The sequence below is a fragment of the Mustela lutreola genome, chromosome 7, assembly GCF_030435805.1.
Source record: "Mustela lutreola isolate mMusLut2 chromosome 7, mMusLut2.pri, whole genome shotgun sequence".
Classification (NCBI taxonomy): domain Eukaryota; kingdom Metazoa; phylum Chordata; class Mammalia; order Carnivora; family Mustelidae; genus Mustela; species Mustela lutreola.
This window is the reverse complement of record NC_081296.1, coordinates 150,800,577-150,819,877: the sequence shown is the minus strand read 5'-3', so window position 1 is coordinate 150,819,877 and position 19,301 is coordinate 150,800,577. Positions and strand designations below refer to the sequence as shown.

Genomic DNA, 19,301 nt, shown 5'->3' with positions numbered 1-19,301 from the left:
AACAGGCCTCCATTTCACGGCAGTCTGAAGTGGTCAAGTCGTTTGTTCTTTTCCTTCCTTTTGTCCTCCTGGACATCATTCTCCTTTCTGGGGAATAAACGAATAGCTCCTGCACGTCTATGTTTAAGACATGCTGTGGCCCGGACCTCGTGGAAGGGTTCCCGTGCCCAGTAGCCTCTCCCCGAGGCTCAGGCCCGGAGCTCCACCATATGGTGTAACAGACGGCCAGTTTGTGTATTTCCTTTGTCCCTGGAGATGCTGAAGAGTTTTCAAATCTAATTTCCAGGTGTAAGAGTCTTTTTGTGTTCAGATTTTGTTTTTAAGACCTAGTTTTATTACAGGGAATGAAACAGTGCTGCTGGTGCGGTCTCTGTTTCTTGGGAATGGTTCAGCCTGCAGCCCTGATTGCCTCCCAGCCCGGCCCCCACACGCCTCATCCACAGCCTGGTCCTTCCTTAGGGCTGACACACTTTCTGGCCTGGAGTCCAAAGGGAGGGCCTCACATGCCTCATATTTGTAGAAAGAAGTGGCTTGTTCGTCCGTTCCCTCCTCTCTGGCCTCGGGCCTTCCCTCCATGTGCCGCACCTGCTGGAGAGAATGGCCAGGCCGTCTCCTTCCTGAGCTTCTATTCCGGTGGGTCTCAGCCCCTTCTCTTCCTCTCTGACACCCCGCAAGCACTGTTTGTTCTGACTGTGTCCCCAGGGGTGGTTCCTGACCCAGCAGGGAGGACCATGGCTGGCAGGGATCAGGGCCAATGCCTGTGGGCTGCAGAGCCCCAGGGACAGCTCAGGGACCAGCCCTATCTCCCACCCCAGGGCTGGACCACAGGGAGAGAGCTCTGGGCATGGGCTGGGTGGGGAGGGTCCCCAGATGTGGATTCTCCACCCAAATCACATTATATAAGGAAGCAATCCGAAAACAAAACAAAAGAAAAAACTTGAGCCGTACATTTCATTTAAAGCCATCCCGGACGGAGGCTGGGCAGTTCAAACACTGATCCTCTCCTAAGGGAAGTGCCTTCATTCTGGATGTCAAATTACTTCTCCAAATAGTTTCCGAAGGACACTGAGCTCCATGAAAACGAGCAAGCGCACAAGGACAGAGGGGCCACGAGCGAGACCCAGCAGGGCCGGCAGACGGCGGACGGGCCCGTGAAGCCCAGCTCCCAGTCACACCGTGTCCCCAACACAGACGGCAAAGCATTACCAATGGTGCCGGAGAAGTAAGACACAAGCTTGAAAACGTCTGCGTGGGCCGAGGCTGACTTCTGGCACCGGGACTGGCGAGGGGCCTTTGGGGCCTCTTGGGGAACAGAGACACCAGACGATGGGTTTCTCAGCATCACGAAAAAACCCCGTTCTAACAGTTTCCCCTCCCGGAGCCTCCTGTGTGATGCCAAGTGCATTCCTGGCTCTCTGTCTCGTTCATAGCAGCCCACTGGGGTGGCCAAGCTTCCAGAAATGCTTTAGGACCAGTCCTGGGCGCCCTCACCAGGACACTGGTCCCATGGCATCCCGAGAGGGTGCTCCCATGTCACTGAATGCCTCTTACCCTCTGGACACTCTGCCCCGGCTCCCTTCCCACTGGCTCCCCCCAGTCCCTGGGGCGGGCAATACTTCCCAGACATGGCAGCTCCTTCCCCATATAACCTAGTCCCCTGGGGGCAGAGACTGTGCGTCCCTGCTTGGGTGTGCCTGGTCCTGACCCAGGTTGTTGGTCTGAAGGCATGAGGGCTGGTGAGGCGGGGGCGGACCCCCCATGTGGGGGGAGGCTTTTCCCACTCCCAAGGCTGCCCTCAAGAAGAGGTCAAGGAGAGTCTGCTGGTGAGCAGCCTGGTTTCCCTGGAACGTTCCACATGCGAATGCCGAGGGCTCTGACGGGGTGACCCTGGCTGCCGACGGGGCACCCACTCAGCACCCACTCAGCACTCAGCAGTACTTGAATGGCTGCTGGACATCAAGCTACGATCTGATCTCATGCGTGGCAGAGCTGAAAATGTGACAGGCCTCCTCTAGCCAAGACGGAGCTCTGACAGGAGCAGAGCGGCTTTCAGACACGGATGGTGATGTTGGGAGGGACGAGGCTGAGAATCTTCGAGACCACATTCCTGTGAGCCCTCTGAGTCAGCAGGAGCAAGGCTCCCCCTTCCCCTGAGAGACTGCAGAGCCTTCCCCCGAGGCAGGGGTCTTGCAAGATGTCACCGGTCTCTCTCCAGCTCTGTCCCTGCCAGGCCTCAGTGGGTCGCAGCTGATAAACACGGTGGGTACTGAAGACAGAGGAGCAGGGGAATACAGTCTCTCTGGGGGGTGAGGGTGGCTGGGGCTTGGTTCTTCACCAAAGGGCGCCTGGCTGAGATCTGCGTAGGGCTGAGAAGGGGCTAGTGGTTGCTGCTGGAAACTTGCAGGGGAGCGGGTGGGGATGAGAAGGGTAGACGTGAACGAGTGGGCGTTGGTCTCGTTGTGTCTGGGGCTCCATTTGCCGTCATATCTCCCGAAGCTCTTACAGATGCACCAACATTTATGTCTGTTATGGTCTCAAGATGAATGCACCTCTTTGCTCTTTTCTATGTCTGATAATAATCCTTCCTCTGGGCGCGCCTGGGTGGTGCTCTGGGTTAAGTATCCAACTCTCGATTTCAGCTCAGTTCATGTTCTTAGGGTCCTGAGATCGGCCCCGTGTGGTGCGGGGCTCCACGCTCAGTCGGGAGACTGAGGAGTCTTTTCCCTCTGCCCCTCCCCCCCAACCTTGAGCTCTCTCTCTCTGAAACGAAGAAAATCTTAAAAATAATAATCCTTTCTCTGAAATCTATTTTTAAAAAGATTTTATTTATTAATTTATTTGACAGAGAGAGAGAGAGACAGAGAGATCACAAGTAGGCAGAGAGGCAGGCAGAGAGAGAGGGAAGCAGGCTCCCCGCTGAGCAGAGAGCTGAAATCTATTTTATCGGATGTTATTAGAGCCACATAATTTTTCTTTGATTGGACATGACATTTTTTCCATCCTCTTGCTTTTTTTTTTTTTTTAAGATTTTATTTATTTATTTGAGAGAGAGAGAGAAAGAGAGAGAGACAGAGAGAGCATGAGAGGAGAGAGGTCAGCAGGAGAAGCAGCTCCCTGCTGAGTAGGGAGCCTGATGTGGGACTTGAACCCAGGACTCCATGATCATGACCTGAGCCGAAGGCAGTTGCTTAACCAACTGAGCCACCCAGGTGCCCTCCATCCTCTTACTTTTAAGCTATTTTGTCTTCATATTTAAAGTGGATTTCTTACAGGGAGCATACAGCTGGATCTTTTAAAATTCTTTTTAAATTTTTACTAAATCTCACAATTTCTGCTATTTCATAGGGGGGTTTCGACCGTTTCCCCTTATGTGAGTCCTTTCTCCTCTTCCATCTGCGTCATTCATTGTTCTGTTCTAACCGGTTGTCGGTTCTTATCCTAATGGGCTCCATTTTCCTATTTGTTGATTGCTAGATACTGGGAAATCAGATGATATGAAGTTTACATTTTTTGGCCCTGGATATATATTTTTTAAGATTTTATTTATCTATTTGACAGAGACAGAGGGCAGAAGCAGGCAGAGGGGAAGAGAGAAGCAGGCTCCCCACCAAGCAAGGAGCCTGATGTGGGACCAACTGAGCCACCCAGGGCGCCGCAGCCCTGGGTTTTTTTTCTTTTTTTTTTTTTTAAAGATTTTATTTATTTATTTGACAGAGAGAGATCACAAGTAGGCAGAGAGGCAGGCAGAGAGAGAGAGAGAGGGAAGCAGGTTCCCTGCTGAGCAGAGAGCCCGATGCGGGGCTCTATCCCAGGATCCTGAGATCATGACCTGAGCTGAAGGCAGAGGCTTAACCCACTGAGCCACCCAGGCACCCAGCCCTGGGTATTTTTATATTCTGTAAATATTCTTGATCTTTGCTCTGGGATGCAGTTCAGTTACTTGGTGGGGTCCCACAGCATTTAGTCTACTGTTAGTTTTCCCTGTGCACCTACTCCTAGGGCAGGACACAGAAGGCAGCGTGCGTCCCCCAAACCATGGCCAAGAACGCTCCGCGGCGCTCACGCCGGACAACCGAACAGCCAGCCCCAGCGCGGTGGACAGAAGTCGGCCACTCTCCCACACGGGGACATGTTCCAGCAAACAGAAGGAAGGAGCCACACCCGCTCGGCAGCACATTCTCGGACAACCCAGCACGGAGGCTCATGCTGCAGGCGTCCCTGTGGACGACGGCCGGAGACAGGTGACAGTCGTTCTGCTGTGAAGGAAGCGAGCTGCTTCCCTGTGGGGACGACGGGGGAGGGGAGACAATGGGGCTTCTGGGGGAGCGACTCGGGGAGGCTCACGCCGTGTCCATGTTCGCGGCTGCCCACCCACGTCCTGGGCCTGGTTCTACAAGTACGATACACTTCACTTTAGAACTTTGCTCACACGTGCTCGCAGACGGGTCCGTGTAGAAACGGCCCATCCCTGGATGCCGTCAGGGGCAAGGGTCTGACCCTGATCTGGCCTGGACATCTGCTTTGACCCTGGTCGCCTGCGGCACCGCCGAGGGGCAGCGACCCCCTGACAGCGAGATCTGCTGAGTGCGCGCTGCGGGCACCAGGGAGTGACGGCAAAGACACAGCAGCGCCTGCGCTTCTCGGGCTGAGAATGCCCGCGAGCCCTGCCTTCCCTCCTGGGCTCAGCTGCCCCTCAGCACCTAACAATCCACCTGGCTCTGCTTCCGGGGCCAGCGGCTGGCAAACAAGCCCTCCTCATCACCCCCCCCCCCCCCAGTCCTCACTTAGCCGTCGTCCTGCCCGGCACAGCACGCGGGCCTGTCCTTCCTGCGCGCTGCCCACCAGGAAGAGAAGGGCGCGGAGAGACGTGCCCTCGGTCCCCCCCAAGAGGAGACAAAGGTCAAGGACAGTCGGGCACATTCAGGGCATCAGCAGCCCCGAAGGAGTCAGCGGAGCCGCCTGTGTGGGGCCCGGGGGGCTCCAATCAGGATTTGGCCAAGGCAGCCATTCCTAACAGGAAGAGGTTCTTTTCAGCTGCGGCCACAGCACAACGTTCCTTGGAAACCACTAGATGCGGAATCCGTCAAGTGACGTTAGAGGACTCACACTATCAAGGACAGTGAACGCAGTTCTGCACGTGCGCTGTACATGACCCCCGCCGACTGGGGGCGCGTCCACGGACCCCAAAACCACAGGGGGAGGGGGCCGGGTCTCATCCAGGCTTTCCAGGCAATTCCAATGCACCAAAGCTCCAGATCGCCCCCCAGCTGGGAGCGGCTTCTGAGGGGAGACCATCTGCCCCAAGTGAAACACAGGGTCCCTTACCAAGGTCATTTCCAACACATACCTGGATGCAGACCCAGAGGAGCAAGGGAGCCTTTGGTTCGGATCTATGTCCCGGAAGGAGGGAGGGAGCGATTCTGGTGTCTCCCGGAGGTTTTGGTTCGGCGGAGACGTCTGCTCTCTCTCACCATCAGGACGTGGTTTGCCAGGACAGAGCCGGGGTCCCCAGCCCGTGGGGGACCAGAGCCCCCACACTGAGTACGCCGGGGAAGCCGGGCACCGGCATCCGTGGGAGCCAGTCCTGAGGTAGCACCGGGGCTTCAGGGAGAGCATGGAGCCTTCTCAGGGGAGGAAGGAGCCCTCCCTGGCAGCCTGCCCTTCTGTGGGGGCTGGGAGGCCTGATGAGCTTTAACTACAACCTCCTGGGCCTTTCCTCCACCTGGAACCTGAGCTGAGCTGAGCTGACTTTCCAGCGCCCGTCGTTTGCCTCATCATGAAAGTGTCTTCGCCGCCGTGACCTATCGGCCGGGCTGCGGGGAGACCCCTCCATGCCGCTGGGACCCCAGTGGACCTCCATTCTGGCCACACATGAGAGTCCCCCGGGCAGGTCTGGAACCAGTGGCTTCTGTCCACTTGGGCCTGAGCCGATTCCCCGGGGATTTCTGTGGCTCAAGGATGGTCATGCAGGGTGAGAAGGAGCCGCCCTGCTCCACTCCGGTGGGCTACGGGGTCGGGGAGGCATGGGGGCTCTCCCTGGGGGGCCGCTGCTCCGGGCTTCCCCTTCCTCCGGGTCCGAGGAGCCAGCAGTCCCTGTCCCATCACACCCCGGCAGCAGGGCTCTCTCTGCGGACTTGCCTGAGCACGTGACATTCCAACTGGGCTGTTTAATGTGGTGACCCCAGTATTTCGGGGTTCAGCTACAGTGTCTGCGACAGTGTGATCCTGCACATGGCTGGTGTTCTTTCCCTGGGGGTTCGGCCCTGCAGGGGCCCACGCCTGGACATGGGGGCCAGCCTGGTCCCTGGCGGGGCTGGAGCCAGGCCCTGCCCATGATGGGGGTTTCCTCCTGCCCCTCCTTCTCTGGTGTTTCGGCAGGGATGCCCCCTGGTCTCAGGGGCTCTCTCTGGAGCCACTGGTCGCTGGCAGTCCTGCCTTTGAATGCTGTCCCCACCCTTCTCCTGCCTGCTCCCTGCCCCTCCGGGATGGGGCCACCAAAGGGGAGGGGCCCTGGCCCCAGTAAAGCCTTCCCTCACGTCCCGCTGAGAAGACTTTATCAAGGGACCAAGCCAGTGACAGATCATGCTCCACATTTGAGAGGCTCCCACGAGGAGAGGGGGCCCAGTGCGGGGGGGGGTTTCAGATGGAGGCAGGGGCCAGGTGTCCCTGGGGAAGGGACACCAGAGACTAGAGCCTCAGTGTGAAGCTCCCTGGCAGGCCCCCTTCATCTGCCCTTGGGTTTGGGGTCCTTCCTGCAGGGATGGGGGTGGACAGGCTTCAAGTGCGCTGCCCCGACAAGCCTGACCTTGAGCAAGGTCAGCCTGGTTCTAGCCTCACGAATGGATCTGGAATGGCCAAGCAATTCCACCACTTCCTGGGAGCTTTCTTGCAGGGACCCGATTCGCTTCTGGGCCTCTCCTTGGAAGGGGGGGAAAGCCAGGGACCGACTGAGGGACCCTGGGTGGGTGGGGTTTGGGCCGAGGCCAGGCAGTGAGGCTCAGAGCAGCACCAGCCGGCTCTCCCGGGTCTGTGCTAGGGTGGGAGAAAGAGCTGCGTCGGAGGGGACTTGCCCCAAATCTCCAGGCATGGGGGAGACAAGGTAGGCACAGTGTCAGCTCAGCAGACCAGACAGATAGACTGTCCTGTCTTCAGGGCCCCAGCCCCCCTGCTACAGAAATGGGCAGCGGACCCTGCAGGGCGTGGGCCCTTAAAGCCTGAGGCATTCTGGGCTGGGACCTGCTTGTCAAGGTCTGGAGCGGGTGACTGGGCAGGGACTTTCTGGCGGCAGCCCGGGCCTGCAGGCTCCCTAGGACCCCTGCTCTGGCCCCACATCCTGCAGGTAGGGAGGAACCCATGTTCTTATCTGTGCGAGGCCACCCTGGGACATGGGGTGGGGGTGCGTCCCTCTACAGCCCAGCGGGACGCCTGTTTCCAGGCACAGGGCACGAGGTGCTGTGGGGTGCAGGGATTTGGAAATTGACCTGCTGGCTGTGCCGGGACCTGGATGGACGCTCAGGGGACATGGCGGTGCATCCCTTTGCACGATCTGGCAGGAATACGAGCTACTGGGCCAGGGAAAGAGGCGCCAAGGGGGGAGGCCCAGACCCGGGGCTGCTCCGGGGCTGGCTGCACCTCTGCCCTGGAGCCCAGGTCCCCCCCATCAGTCCCCAGGGGTCCCCCACACCTCACCCCGCTCGGGCATAGGAAGCTTGGCAGCACAAGAGCAGCCCCTGGGCAGCAGCAGCGGAGGCAGAGGATGGGGCAGGGAAGGGGGGTCCCGGGGCAGGTGCGGAGCGCCCCCTCCCCACTCCAGCTTTGACGTCTGGGAGCGATTGGAGCCCCAAAGCCAGGGCGGGCAGTCTGGTGGCATCTGCCTTCCACGCTGCGTCTGTCCGAAGCAGGCCGCGTCCTTTGTGCTGAGTGCGGTGTAAAGGAAGGAGCGCTGGGAGGGGCCCCTGACCTTGTCCAGAAATGCCCCCTCGCTGGCGGTGACCCAGCAGGAAGTCGTGCTGCAGGAAACACTCCTCCTCCCCGCCAGGCTCCCTGGAGGAAAGCAGCAGCTCTCTCCGTGTCTTATCTTAGAGGCCGAGGTCGAGGAAGATGGCCAAGTGGGGACACGTGTGGGGAGGGTCCAGGTCTGCTGCTGGAGCTACTGTCCATGGGGCGGCTTGTCTGGAGCGGGGGCGTGGTGAGTGGCAGACACACTGAAATCCATAGCAGTACCGGGACTCTGGTAGCGTAGGATTCTGCAAAACGCAGTTATATTTGTTTAGTATCATATTTTGTTCTCACCTCAGTCATCCTTTTTTTGGTTTTAGTATTTTTATTTTATGTATTATTTTATTATATTTTTATTATTTATTATTTTAGATATTAATTTATTATTTTATTAATATTATTTTACATCTTTTCTCTATTAATCCTACTGCCTGAAAATTAGAGTTTTTGTGGTCTCCCCTTGTGGTGGCTTATTCCTCATCTGTTCAGTATCTTTTGACCGTGAACTTGGTCTGAGAGGACAACAGGAAGCCCCGGCTGGAGGCGCGCCCCTCCAGAGAAGCTGGCATTTCTTTGGGCGGTGTCCTTACACAACTACCCATCTGGGCCCGTTTAATACTAATTTTTCAGCTTGCTGTTTCCAGGACTTACGGGGATGTTCACTTTAAACCCAAACCTTCTGGAGGACCAGACCCTTGTAACAAAATTAGGGAAGACCCTTTCTTTTTGTCCTAGCAAGAGTACTGCGTAGGACAATTTCTTTCTCCTCTCCTTTTGTTGATGATTGGAAAACTCTCAAAATCATTCATTCATGGAGGATATGGTCCTTCCGGGATGCACAGTTCATGTGGGGGTCCTAGGGCCAACTGGGAACTTTATACAGGTTCAAACTCTTACCTCCCATCTCCATGACACCCCAAAGCCTTGATGACCAAGACTGTGAATCCCCGCCGTGGCTCCCTGCCTGAGCATCAGCTTGCACTTTGGTTTCCAGCAGCTTTTCTGTTTGGGGCTTTTCCTTTTTCCAACGTTGCAGATATGCAAGAAAGTGTTTGGTGACAGTTCATGCAGAATTTCTAGTCTGGAAAATTCTTGCCAGTCATCTGACCAACTTGATGGACAGAAAGGGAGCGATCGCTGGGCTTTGCGATGACCGCATCCGCATTTGTCCACACGCACACCCTCCCGGGCAGAGACCACCCACGTGTTTGCACTATATCCAGCAGTTCTCAGCAGATCGTTGTGCACGCCCCACCTCCACTCCCCCTACCCCGGGAGGTTTGCGCAGTTGTTGTCTGCAGATGCCAACAGCAGGTGCTGCTTCCCCAGGAATGCTGTTCCTCCTCTGTGCTCAGAGGTACTGGGATCCCGGTTCCTCCACCGGAGGTTAGAGATTCTCTTTGGTTTGGGGTATAAGTCTTGGAGGGTCAAAAGCTCCCCAGCACTACAGGCTGTGAGAATGAGGCAGGCCAAGAGACTGGGGGCAGAGGGGCACCGGGAATATGGTGTGAGGTTTGCTTCTGCAGTTCCCTGCCAGAAATCTCCGGGGCCGGGGCTCCCCCTGGAGATGGACACGAATATACCAGTTGGCCTACCACTGGGCAGGTGAGTCCGAAGCGGGGACCGAGCAGAAGGAAAGCCTGGAGCACAGCCCTCTGAAGCCGCCTGCTCTGACCCGGACATCAGCTGTGGAAGGTAATCATTGTATTTACATGTTCATGAGTCCCTGTGCCAGATTCCTCCCTTGTTGGGGTCTTGGGCAGGACCACTGGAGGTGTCGCCGACTGGGCTCCCTCACACCCTACCGTAAGCACAGGATTATTCTGTACTATGCTGTATAGCCTTTTGCAGACAGCCAGCCTCAACAACCAGTTAGCGAATCTCATCCATTAGTACACTGAGGAAGTAATATACCAGGCCACATGAGGGTCTCATTCAGGAAGGCAAGCATTTAACCAGTCAACAAATATGGTCAGTTTGGCTAGGATGGCATACTCCTGCTTCACAATATTCAGGGTGCCACGCAAACTTACACAGTAAAAACCATGGCTCTCGTGGGGGAAAGTAGAGCTGTGACACGGCCCTCGAAACAGTTCATCAGTGACACGCTAAACACAGTGGTTTGCCAACAACTTCGGCATTCTCTGACTTGTAGAAACACCAGTTCCTCTTCACGTGGCATTCTCCCCGTGTATCTGTGTCCAAACTACCCCCTTCAAAAAGAAAAAAGATTTGGGGCGCCTGGGTGGCTCAGTGGGTTGGGGCCTCTGCCTTTAGTTCAGGTCATGATCCCAGGGTCCTGGGATCAAGCCCCGCATCGGGCTCTCTGCTCAGCAGGGAGCCTGCTTCCCCCTCTCTCTGCCTGCCTCTCTGCCTACTTGTGATCTCTGTCTGTCAAATAAATAAATAAAATATTTTTTAAAAAAGATTTTATTTATTTATTTATTTGGAGAGCCTGAATGGGGGAGGGGCAGAGGAAGCGGAAAATCTTCAGCAGACTCCCCACAGGGCTCCATTCCATGACCCTGAGATTTTGACCCCTCAAATTACCCCTTTTATGAGGACAGTAGATATATTGAATTAGGGGCTACCCTCCGCCAGTGGAACCCCATCTTAACCGATTACCTCTGCAATAACCTTATTTCCAGATAAGGTCATATTCTGAGGTACAGAGGGCTAGAACTTCAACAAATGAATGCACTTCCACCGTTCACAGCTGGTAAGGAAAGACGCCTTTAAGCAAGTGACATTTGAGCAAAACCCCTTGGTAAATCGAGGGAGCGAGCCACTCGGACATCGGAGGGAACAGCATTCCAAGAGGAGGGAACAGCAAGCGTGAAGGTTGTGTGATGAGATGCGGACTAGCGCGCTGAAGGAGGCGGCAGGATCACTGTGTCCAGAGGCATCGGGGAGAAGAGGGGTGAGAGATGAAGTGAGAAACAGAATGACTCATCCATGGGAAATCCATCAACCATGAGCCATAAAATTAACCGAATAAAAGGGGGAAAATTGATAAATTCAATGGAGACCCTCCCTAAAAAAATCCCAGCAGACATCTCCAATACAAATTCTAAGGTATAAATAGACAAAAATTTCCTCTTACGGTGAAGGATACACATCATATGAGTGGCGTGTGGTAAAGGCATTTCCGTTAAGCAGAAATGCAGAGGGATAGCAGCTGTCACCTCCGTGGGTCGACATGGATGTTTCTGGAGTCTAGCTGAAGCGCTAAGAAAAGGAAACAAGCAGTGTGCTCATTCATCATTGTTTGCGGATAATGTGCTCCAAGGTCACTCCCTTCCAAAGGAGGCATTTTCAAACTATGAGATGGGAGTCAGCCATCATATACGCCTTCCTCTCGCATGGTCTGGGTCTATCTGCTTGCTGTCATCATGGCTACGCAAGCCAGCTGGCTCCGCAGGTAGAGCCTGGCCGGTTAGGATAAGGCATGGGTGGAAGGGGGAGCGTTTGTTCCCGTGGTGGGAGTGGGGAGCTGACTTTTGTTAATGGCTTTAAAAGCCCCCGGAAATACTAACGATAGGCTCAAATTAGCCAACTCTCAATTTAAGATACTCTATGGCAGTCTGACACTTCCAGGGGACACTGGAGCCCCCTGTCTCCTGCAGACACAGGGCACAGGGCACTGATGATGAAAACCAGGCCAGATGCCCCACAACTCATAATGTTGTCGATACTTCTCTCTTCAGTCATGTTTAATCAACTGTTTAGCCTATCAATGTTTTATGTTAATTAAAACAGTTAATGATCATATTTTCTATTTCTAGAAGTTTTTTTTTCTTTTGGAGAAGGTCTTTCAAATTACTTGCCCATACTTTACAGTCTCTTGTTCCTTGCTCCAAATTTTAAGCTTCCTTTTTATTTCCTTAAACACGCGAAACATAATTATCTCATTATGTGTCTGAGAATGCCAGTCTCTGCAGTTTTCTGGACATGGTTTTATGTCTGTGCTTCCAACAGCTCTCAGAGTGGGTTTTTCCCTGTTGTGTTTTGCAGTTTTTCAGCGGTGAGTTGCCTCTTTTCCCTCAAAAGCTATCTGGGGGACGTTGTTGAAACCTGGCTGGAACTTTCTTCCGTTCTGTGAATACTCACAGTTACCCTTTTTAAAAAGACGTTTTTACTCTTGTTACTTTGCAGTCGGAGAATGTCTCATGAGATGTCTCTAGATATCAGGTTTTCTGTTATGTCGCATGTAGGATTCATATTATAGGTTAAGGATGCTCTCTGCCCTGTTTAGAGAAAAGCATGTTCTGTGATCACAGACACCAGTGTGGAGAACATATACTGTTGGTGTTTAAACGTCAAGCGTAGCCAGCATTGGGGCTGTGCCTCCCTCCAGGGCTGCTCCAGAATGACAACTCACTGGCACCCTGACGCGGGGGAAGGGCAAGTGTTGAGACCGCCAGGTTCAGCCCAGGCCTGCGGGTCCCCCTGAAGTCCTAAGGCATCAGCTTGGGCATGAGGCTTAAGGTGGGGAGAGATCCCAAGACTTTCTACCTAGGCCACACTCTCCCACACCCAGCCTAGGTCCTCTGAAATCAAGAAAGAGCGAGATGCTTGTGTAGAGTAGAAGCCTGAGAGGGAATGGCAGCAGGTGGGGTCCCACCTGGGGGACCTCTGTGACCAAGGTGTCCCTAACGCCCTGTGGCCAGGGGCTTTGTGGGTTTTCGCTTGCTGTTGGGTGGAGGGTGCACACTTTGATTTTCAGAAGTGACCAGTTTCAGACGATGCCTTATGTGGTCGCTCTACTCTCCAGTCAGCAGGGCAGGATGCAAAGCCAGGGAAGGTTGGAGCCCTGGAGGACAATGTGACTGACGTTTTACAAAGTTCATTGGGGCGCTGCTCCACGACAAAGGGGTCTGCAGGGGCCAGAGCAAAGGCAGGGGCTCGAGGAACTCCAGGCCCAGGGAGGGGGCAAGGCGTCACTTGGGGCCCTCCGGCCGAAGCTCCCTGGCAAGTCACCCCTTCTCTCGGGTCCGCCGGGTGCGGAGAGGGGCCCCAGCTGCGCAGACCGGCGGGGCCGGACCTAAAACGAGGCCAGTCTGGCTTCCGGCCACGAGGCTGGCTCCGGAATGGAGGAGAAATCCCTGCATTTCCCGGGTAGACGTGGAAGGGATCAGGTTACCTTCTAGTCTCGCGGACAGAAGGGGCCACTCGGGGAAAGGGGGCGCAGAGGGGCAGGGACTGTCGGAGGGCCCCGGCGGTGGTGCGGTGGGGTAGGGGAGAGAGGCCGGGCAGGGCCTGGCTGCCGGGGGACCCGCGGGAGCGAGGTCCGGGGGGAAGGAAGGGGAGGCCTGGGACGTGGAGCTGCTGGGGAGGGCGGCGCCAGCTCTCGGGGCCGGAGGCGGGGCGGACCCCGGGGTGCCGAGCCGGGCGGAGAGGCCCGCGGCGCCCACACTCCCGGGACCCGCGTCCCGGCTGCGGGGCGCTCTCCCCCGACCCGGCGGCGGCGGGGCTCCGCGCCAGCCCGGACGCCCACCCCTGTCCGGCGCCGGGGAGCGGGCGCCCGCCCTCCGGCCCCCTCCGCGTCGCCGCGTCGCCGCCCTCCCCTGTCCCCCGCTCCCCGCGCCGGCCCCTCCCGCCCCGCCCCTCCTCCCGCCCCTCCCCCTCGCCCCTCCCCGCGGCCCCCGCCTGCGCGCGCCATTCCTCGCGGTCCTCCGGCCGAGCGTCCCGCCAGCCGCGTCTCGGCCATGGCGGGCCCGGGGCCGCGCCCCGCCAAGGGCTACCGGGTGGTGCTGCTGGGGAGCGTGGCGGTGGGCAAGACGGCGCTGGCCACGCAGTTCGCCTGCGGCCGCTTCCCGGAGCAGTGCGAGCCGTCGGTGGAGGAGCTCTTCAGCAAGGTGATCGAGGTGAACGCGGCGCCCGCGCTGCTGGAGATCGTGGACACCGTGGGCGCCGAGCACCTGGTCACCCTCAAGGACCTGTACATCAAGAACAGCGACGGCTTCGTGGTGCTCTACAGCGTGTGCAGCGAGGCCTCGTTCGAGGCGGTGCGGCCGCTGCGGGAGCGCATGGGCCGGCTGCGGGGGCCCAAGGCCGTGCCGCTCGTGCTCGTGGGCACCAAGGCCGACCTGGACGCCGAGCGCCAGGTGCTGACGGCGCGGGGCCGCGCGCTGGCCCGCGAGTGGCGCTGCCCGTTCCTGGAGGTCACGGCCAAGAGCAAACTCATGGTGGACCAGGTGTTCACGCAGGTGGTTCGCGAGATGGAGGCCCTGGCCCCGCCCGAGGCGGCGCCCCCGGCGCCCCCAAGCAATGCCCAGGATACGTGGCCGTCGGAGAGGTTCATCGGCTGAGACCCACGGTGGCCTTCGAGGACGCCCAGCGCTTTTCTGATTCCCGAAGCTCAGCCCGCCTCCCCCGCTTTGGAAAGAAAGTTACGGCGAGGACCGGGGGTTACTCCGCGCAACCCGGACCGCGCCTCCGCCGTCTGCGAGCTCCGAGGGGCTGGGGAAGCTTCGCCGCTTTGCTGACCTCTTGGAGGAAGCCCCAGATCCAGATCTTCTGCCTGTGTGGGGAGCCGCCCTTTTCCTCAAGTGGGGTTTGTTACGGGAGCCCCCCGCCCCGCCTTTTTGGACAACGAGGGTCGCGAACCCGAGACTCGGTGCGGCCCCTTCCGTGAGGTTTTCGTGTGTTTACCTCGGCCCTGCAGCCTCGAACGCAGCGGTCCTGTGTCCCCTCTGCGTGTTTCTAAATATAGGGATGACACACGGCGGGCTTGAAGGGCGGTGCGCACCGGGGAGGGGAGAGGGAGCCGCTGGCCCAGGCCTTGCCTTCGGGAACTGACGTCCCAGCGATGCTGCATCTGTCAATTGAGTGAAAATAAAGGGATCGGAAAAGGTGCTCGTTTTCAATATGGGTCTTTCTAGTACTGAGAGCTACCGTTCCTACAGGGCTCCAGTTTGCCTGCGCGGTCTCTGCTCCCCGGGTATGATCCGCCTCGCACGGCGGTAACCAGAGGGAAAATGGCCGCATCTGGCACGTATTTCTCGTTTCCAGAGGGTGAGGGTAGGCCGTCTCGTCTGATACCTGCATAGTTCGCAGTGACCCAGGGACTGATAGAGGAGCAGACCATGTGAGGATCTTTTTATAGAGTTTTCTCCTAAACGGGACAAGAAACTTTTCTTGCACTAGTTTAAAAGTGCCATTGTTTTATAACTTTAAGAATCTGTCTTTGGTAGGAGTCTTGTGTGCCTGTGTCCACAAGTTAATGATTCTGCTTCACCCGCTACAACAAATCTTTCACATTTAGCAATCTAGCCTCACCACTTAAACATCTAAAAGAAATAGCAAGAAAAGCAAATCAAAGAAACAAGAACGCTCAAAACTGTGCCAGTGACCTGAAAAAGTTCGTTTTGTTACAGGAACGTTAGGTATAAAGTGATGGTTACGCATGGCTCTGGGAATTCTATTGACATCATACATCATGTGTGAATAGAAGTGTGGATTTTTTGCAACGTAAAAAATATTTGTATTTTAGAACCTGACAGTCCCTGTAGCCAGTTCACCAGGGGGGAGGGCCAGCCTGGGTCCCCTATCTTTTCTTTCTTCCTTTCTCCCTGGGGCTTTGGGGCAGGGGTGTTGGGCACTTACGTTTGAGCCCTTGAAGTCCGGCTAACCCACTCTGTCTTCTGACTCTCTCTGTTCTGGGGTCACTCCTCCTGGCAGTGTTTCCTCACACCCCTTTCCAGAACCATCTCTAAGGGGACATTTCAAACACAGGGAGGTGGGGAGGGGGCCTGTGGAGGTGTGTGCATTGAGGGAAAAGACCCTGCTGGCCTCAGCTCTCTTTGTCCAAAGCTGCCCCTTCCTCTGCTGGAACAGAGACAAAACCCCCAACACTGCTCCTGGGCTGGGCGTTGAGCCGTGCAGAGAGAACGCATGCAGGGAGCAAATGGCGTCCTGTTTTCAGGCATGAAGCTGGGCCCCAAGGACGGCCAGCTGAGTGACCCCCTGCCCGGCCCATGTTTCTGACACCTCCTGCCTACTCTGAGGCCTCCTGGGAGGTCTTGTGTCCCTGCCTGTGCCTCTGGATAATAGGTTCAATCCAGGAAAAAACGTGAGCAGACATTTCTTCTTTTAGATTCCTAGGGCCACCTCAGATCCTTCCAGTCAGATCCACGTTTCGGCTCAGGGCCCAGGGTGTTCTGCATGACAAATGATCAGGCCCACGTGATCAGCTCCTGTGACCTGAGGAATAGGTCTGAAGTAGTTTCTGGGTGTGTATGCGCACGCGTGCACACACACAGGTAAAATTTAAGACCTACACAGTAGATTTTCTTTCTCCTCCTACCTTTCTTACTTCTAACCTAAGTCTGTGGCACGCAAGCTGCCTGTGGTCCCTCTGGAGTCAAGAGTGGCCCAGATAATGCAAGTGGCTTGACAAGGAGCAAATGTTCCTGGGGAGGGAGGCCCTGGGCCCTGGGTGGCCGCTGTGCGAGCTCGCAGGTGGTCTTACTGCCACAAGCCATTCACAGTTGGACCCCGGAGCCCGGGCCCTGTGCTTGCTCAGTGTCCCAGGGAAGGGGAAACTGTTTTCCCAAATGGTTGTAACAGTCTCATACGCACACACTCTGGATGCTCCGAATGGTCCACGGCCAAGTCCATGCAGACGCTTGTCTTCCCTGTGTTGCGGTTTCCACCATGGCACTCAGAGTGCTGGTGACACTGTGAGCTCTGTCGGGGCTTTTATGGCACGAGATTCCCTCTTCAGTGCGATGCCTGCTCTTTTTATCAGCTTTTAAAATTGTGGGATCTGTCCTCTGCTTCCCAGTTCTCCGAGGTTTTTCTCCGTCGCCGTGTTGGACAGCCTCTGTGACGGGTTCTGGGAACCCCCTTCTGGTCCTCCTGCTCTGCGGGGCTTCCTCCCCCAGAGGGTGGGCAGGACCCAGGGGCTGTATTCTAGGGAATATAACAGGACCATAGCCATGGGCTGTCACTTCTGAGATTAAATCACGAACCACTGCCCCCTCCCCGCCCCAGTCTTGATCAGCCTTTCTCAGAGCCCACGCTCTGTGGCAGGCCGGCGCCCCGCGGGGACCGGCCTGGTGGAGACGGTCGTGTGGCAGGGAACAGAGGTTCCAGCCAGCACCCAGCGGGAGCCTGAGACCAGCCAACAGCTCCCGCTGGAGCTCAGGAGGAGGCTCCTTTCCCAGCTGAGCCTTGCGATGAAGGCAGCCCCCAGCCCACCCCTCTCTGCAGCCCCTGAGGGCCCCTGAGCAGAGGCCCCTGAGCAGAGGCCCCAGCTGCCCCGCCCCGAGTTGACTGACAGACCCTCAGACGTTTATTGTGTTACCCCCATAAGCTTCAAGGCGAGTTGTTCTGCGGCAACAGACACTACTATCAGCTCCGGGTACGTGGAGCAAGGACCCAGCCAGCAAATGCCCAGACAGGCCAGGGCAGCTTGGGACCAGACAGCAGGCAGAGCCAAGTGGCATTCGGGGGAGTGTCAGCGGAGCACGAACGCACCCTGGACAGGCCATCGGGCGGCGGGGCTCACAGGACCCCCCAGGGAGGGTGCCCAGGGAGGGAGAACAGCAGAACTGTGGCCACCTTGTCGCCCGCAGCAGCGTGGGGAGAAAATGGTGCGCCCACTGATACCCACGAGACCGCCAGGTGGTTTGCAGGCTGCTGCCGGCCTCTTCCTGAGCCTGGAGCACAGCGGGAAAAGAGAAGCCGATTGAGAGATCTGAGAAACTACAAGGAATCAGTACTTGGTCTTTTGAGAATTCACAGTTTCTCCAAATGGCAGAAGATGCTGAAACTAAGAAATGACTTCCCAGGGAATGTCAGATCTGGGAGAAGTCGGCAAGTGAAGCCAAGTGTGACCGTCGAGGCCTCAGAAAGAGCAAAGGTGATCTCTCAGAGGGCCATTCAGTCACGTGATGGGCCCGTGACACAGAGTCATCCTCTGCCCCAGAGACAGGGCCTCTTGGAAATCCCCACAGTACCCCTCAGCCGTCCCAGGAGCCCAGGCTAGAGCAGGGCTCATCGCAAAGACCTTCGTGGGCAGGGCTTTCACCAACGGAGGGAACCCAATTCTCAAACAGATTCGTGGGTGTATCTTTTCTCTTATGGAGATAACCCCAAATCACAGATCCACCAAGGTTTTGGGAAAAAAATGTTATCAACAAAGACAGCCCCCACTCGGACTAAGAAAAGGACAGAGGCTTTCAAAGGGAAAAGAGATGCTGGTTTCCCCAACCTCCCACCGTGAACAATTCTACTGGAAGGAAGCAGGCTGAGAAGACTGCTCTGCTGCAAACATGTGCTTTCATTTAAAAAAATGGGGTGGGGGGGTTGCCTGGGTGATGCAGTCAGTTACCTCTTGGTTTCAGCTCAGGTCATGATCTCAGGGGCCTGGGAACAAGCCCAGCACTGGGCTCTGTGCTCAGCGCAAAGTCTGCCTGAGATTCTCTCCCGCTCTCCTCTGCCCCTCCTGCTCATTCTCGCTAAAATAAATAAATCTTTTAAAAAAAAGAGGGGGGGTGGATGGCTCAGAGGGCAAAATAAAGAGGTCAGACGACAGAGCCCAAAGCGATGGAGGATTATTTCCAGGGCTTAAGACCTAAGCAAAGGATTTCTTGGCCGGGTTTCGGAATTGCTATGGACCAGTGACTCCTCTGTGTCTCCCACTGCCCCCCTTTCTGACCAGGAGTGTCCAGACATGTTACCCTGTGTCAGTCCCACCACCGGACATAATGGGGCACACGGCGGTGGGGAGGGAGCTAACTGGATCTGAAGACCCAGAGAAACTGTATTGAGGGACCGCACTAGAGGACCCTGATCTTCGTCTGGCAGAGGATGACGAAATGGTGAACTTCGAGATGATGAGACACGGGAGACTACATTCCTCCGTTGTGTGTGTGTGTCCACAGTCCGTCATGGCGGTGAGAGGGAGTCCCAGCTCTGTCTGCCTCCGTCATGTTGCCGTCTCGCTAATTCCTGCCCCATAACAGGCAAGCGGGACAATATCCACAGCTGTGACAGTCACTGTCTGTCACTGGTCATGAGGCCATTGTTGATTTTTAAATTGTGATAAAATACACATAACACAAAGTTTACCATCTTAACTCTTTTTCAGGGTACCGTTCAGCGGTGTTTACGTACTAACATATTGTATCACCCGCCCCGGAACTTTTTCTTGTCTTTTTTTTTTTTTTTTCTTTTGTAGGATTTTTATTTATTTATTTGAGAAACAGTAGCAGAGGGAGAGAGAGAAGCAGGCTCCCAAGGAGCCCAGTATGGGGCTCGATCCCAGGACTCTGAAGCTGAAGGCAGACGCTTAA

At 56.2% G+C, this 19,301-nt stretch overlaps 1 protein-coding gene across 1 annotated transcript; it reads left to right on the top strand.

Annotated features, from left to right (window-relative positions):
• The first annotated feature begins 13,644 nt into the window (after nt 1-13,644).
• LOC131837022 (ras-related protein Rap-2c-like) lies at nt 13,645-14,855 on the top strand. The gene has a single exon (XM_059183215.1). The coding sequence runs from the start codon at nt 13,707-13,709 to the stop codon at nt 14,307-14,309; it is 603 nt and encodes a 200-aa protein (XP_059039198.1). The 5' UTR covers nt 13,645-13,706; the 3' UTR covers nt 14,310-14,855.
• Nucleotides 14,856-19,301: the final 4,446 nt, after the last annotated feature.

Bases quoted from the DNA above. Each gene is read 5' to 3' on its own strand.
- LOC131837022 (XM_059183215.1), top strand. From the start codon at position 13,707: ATGGCGGGCCCGGGGCCGCGCCCCGCCAAGGGCTACCGGGTGGTGCTG.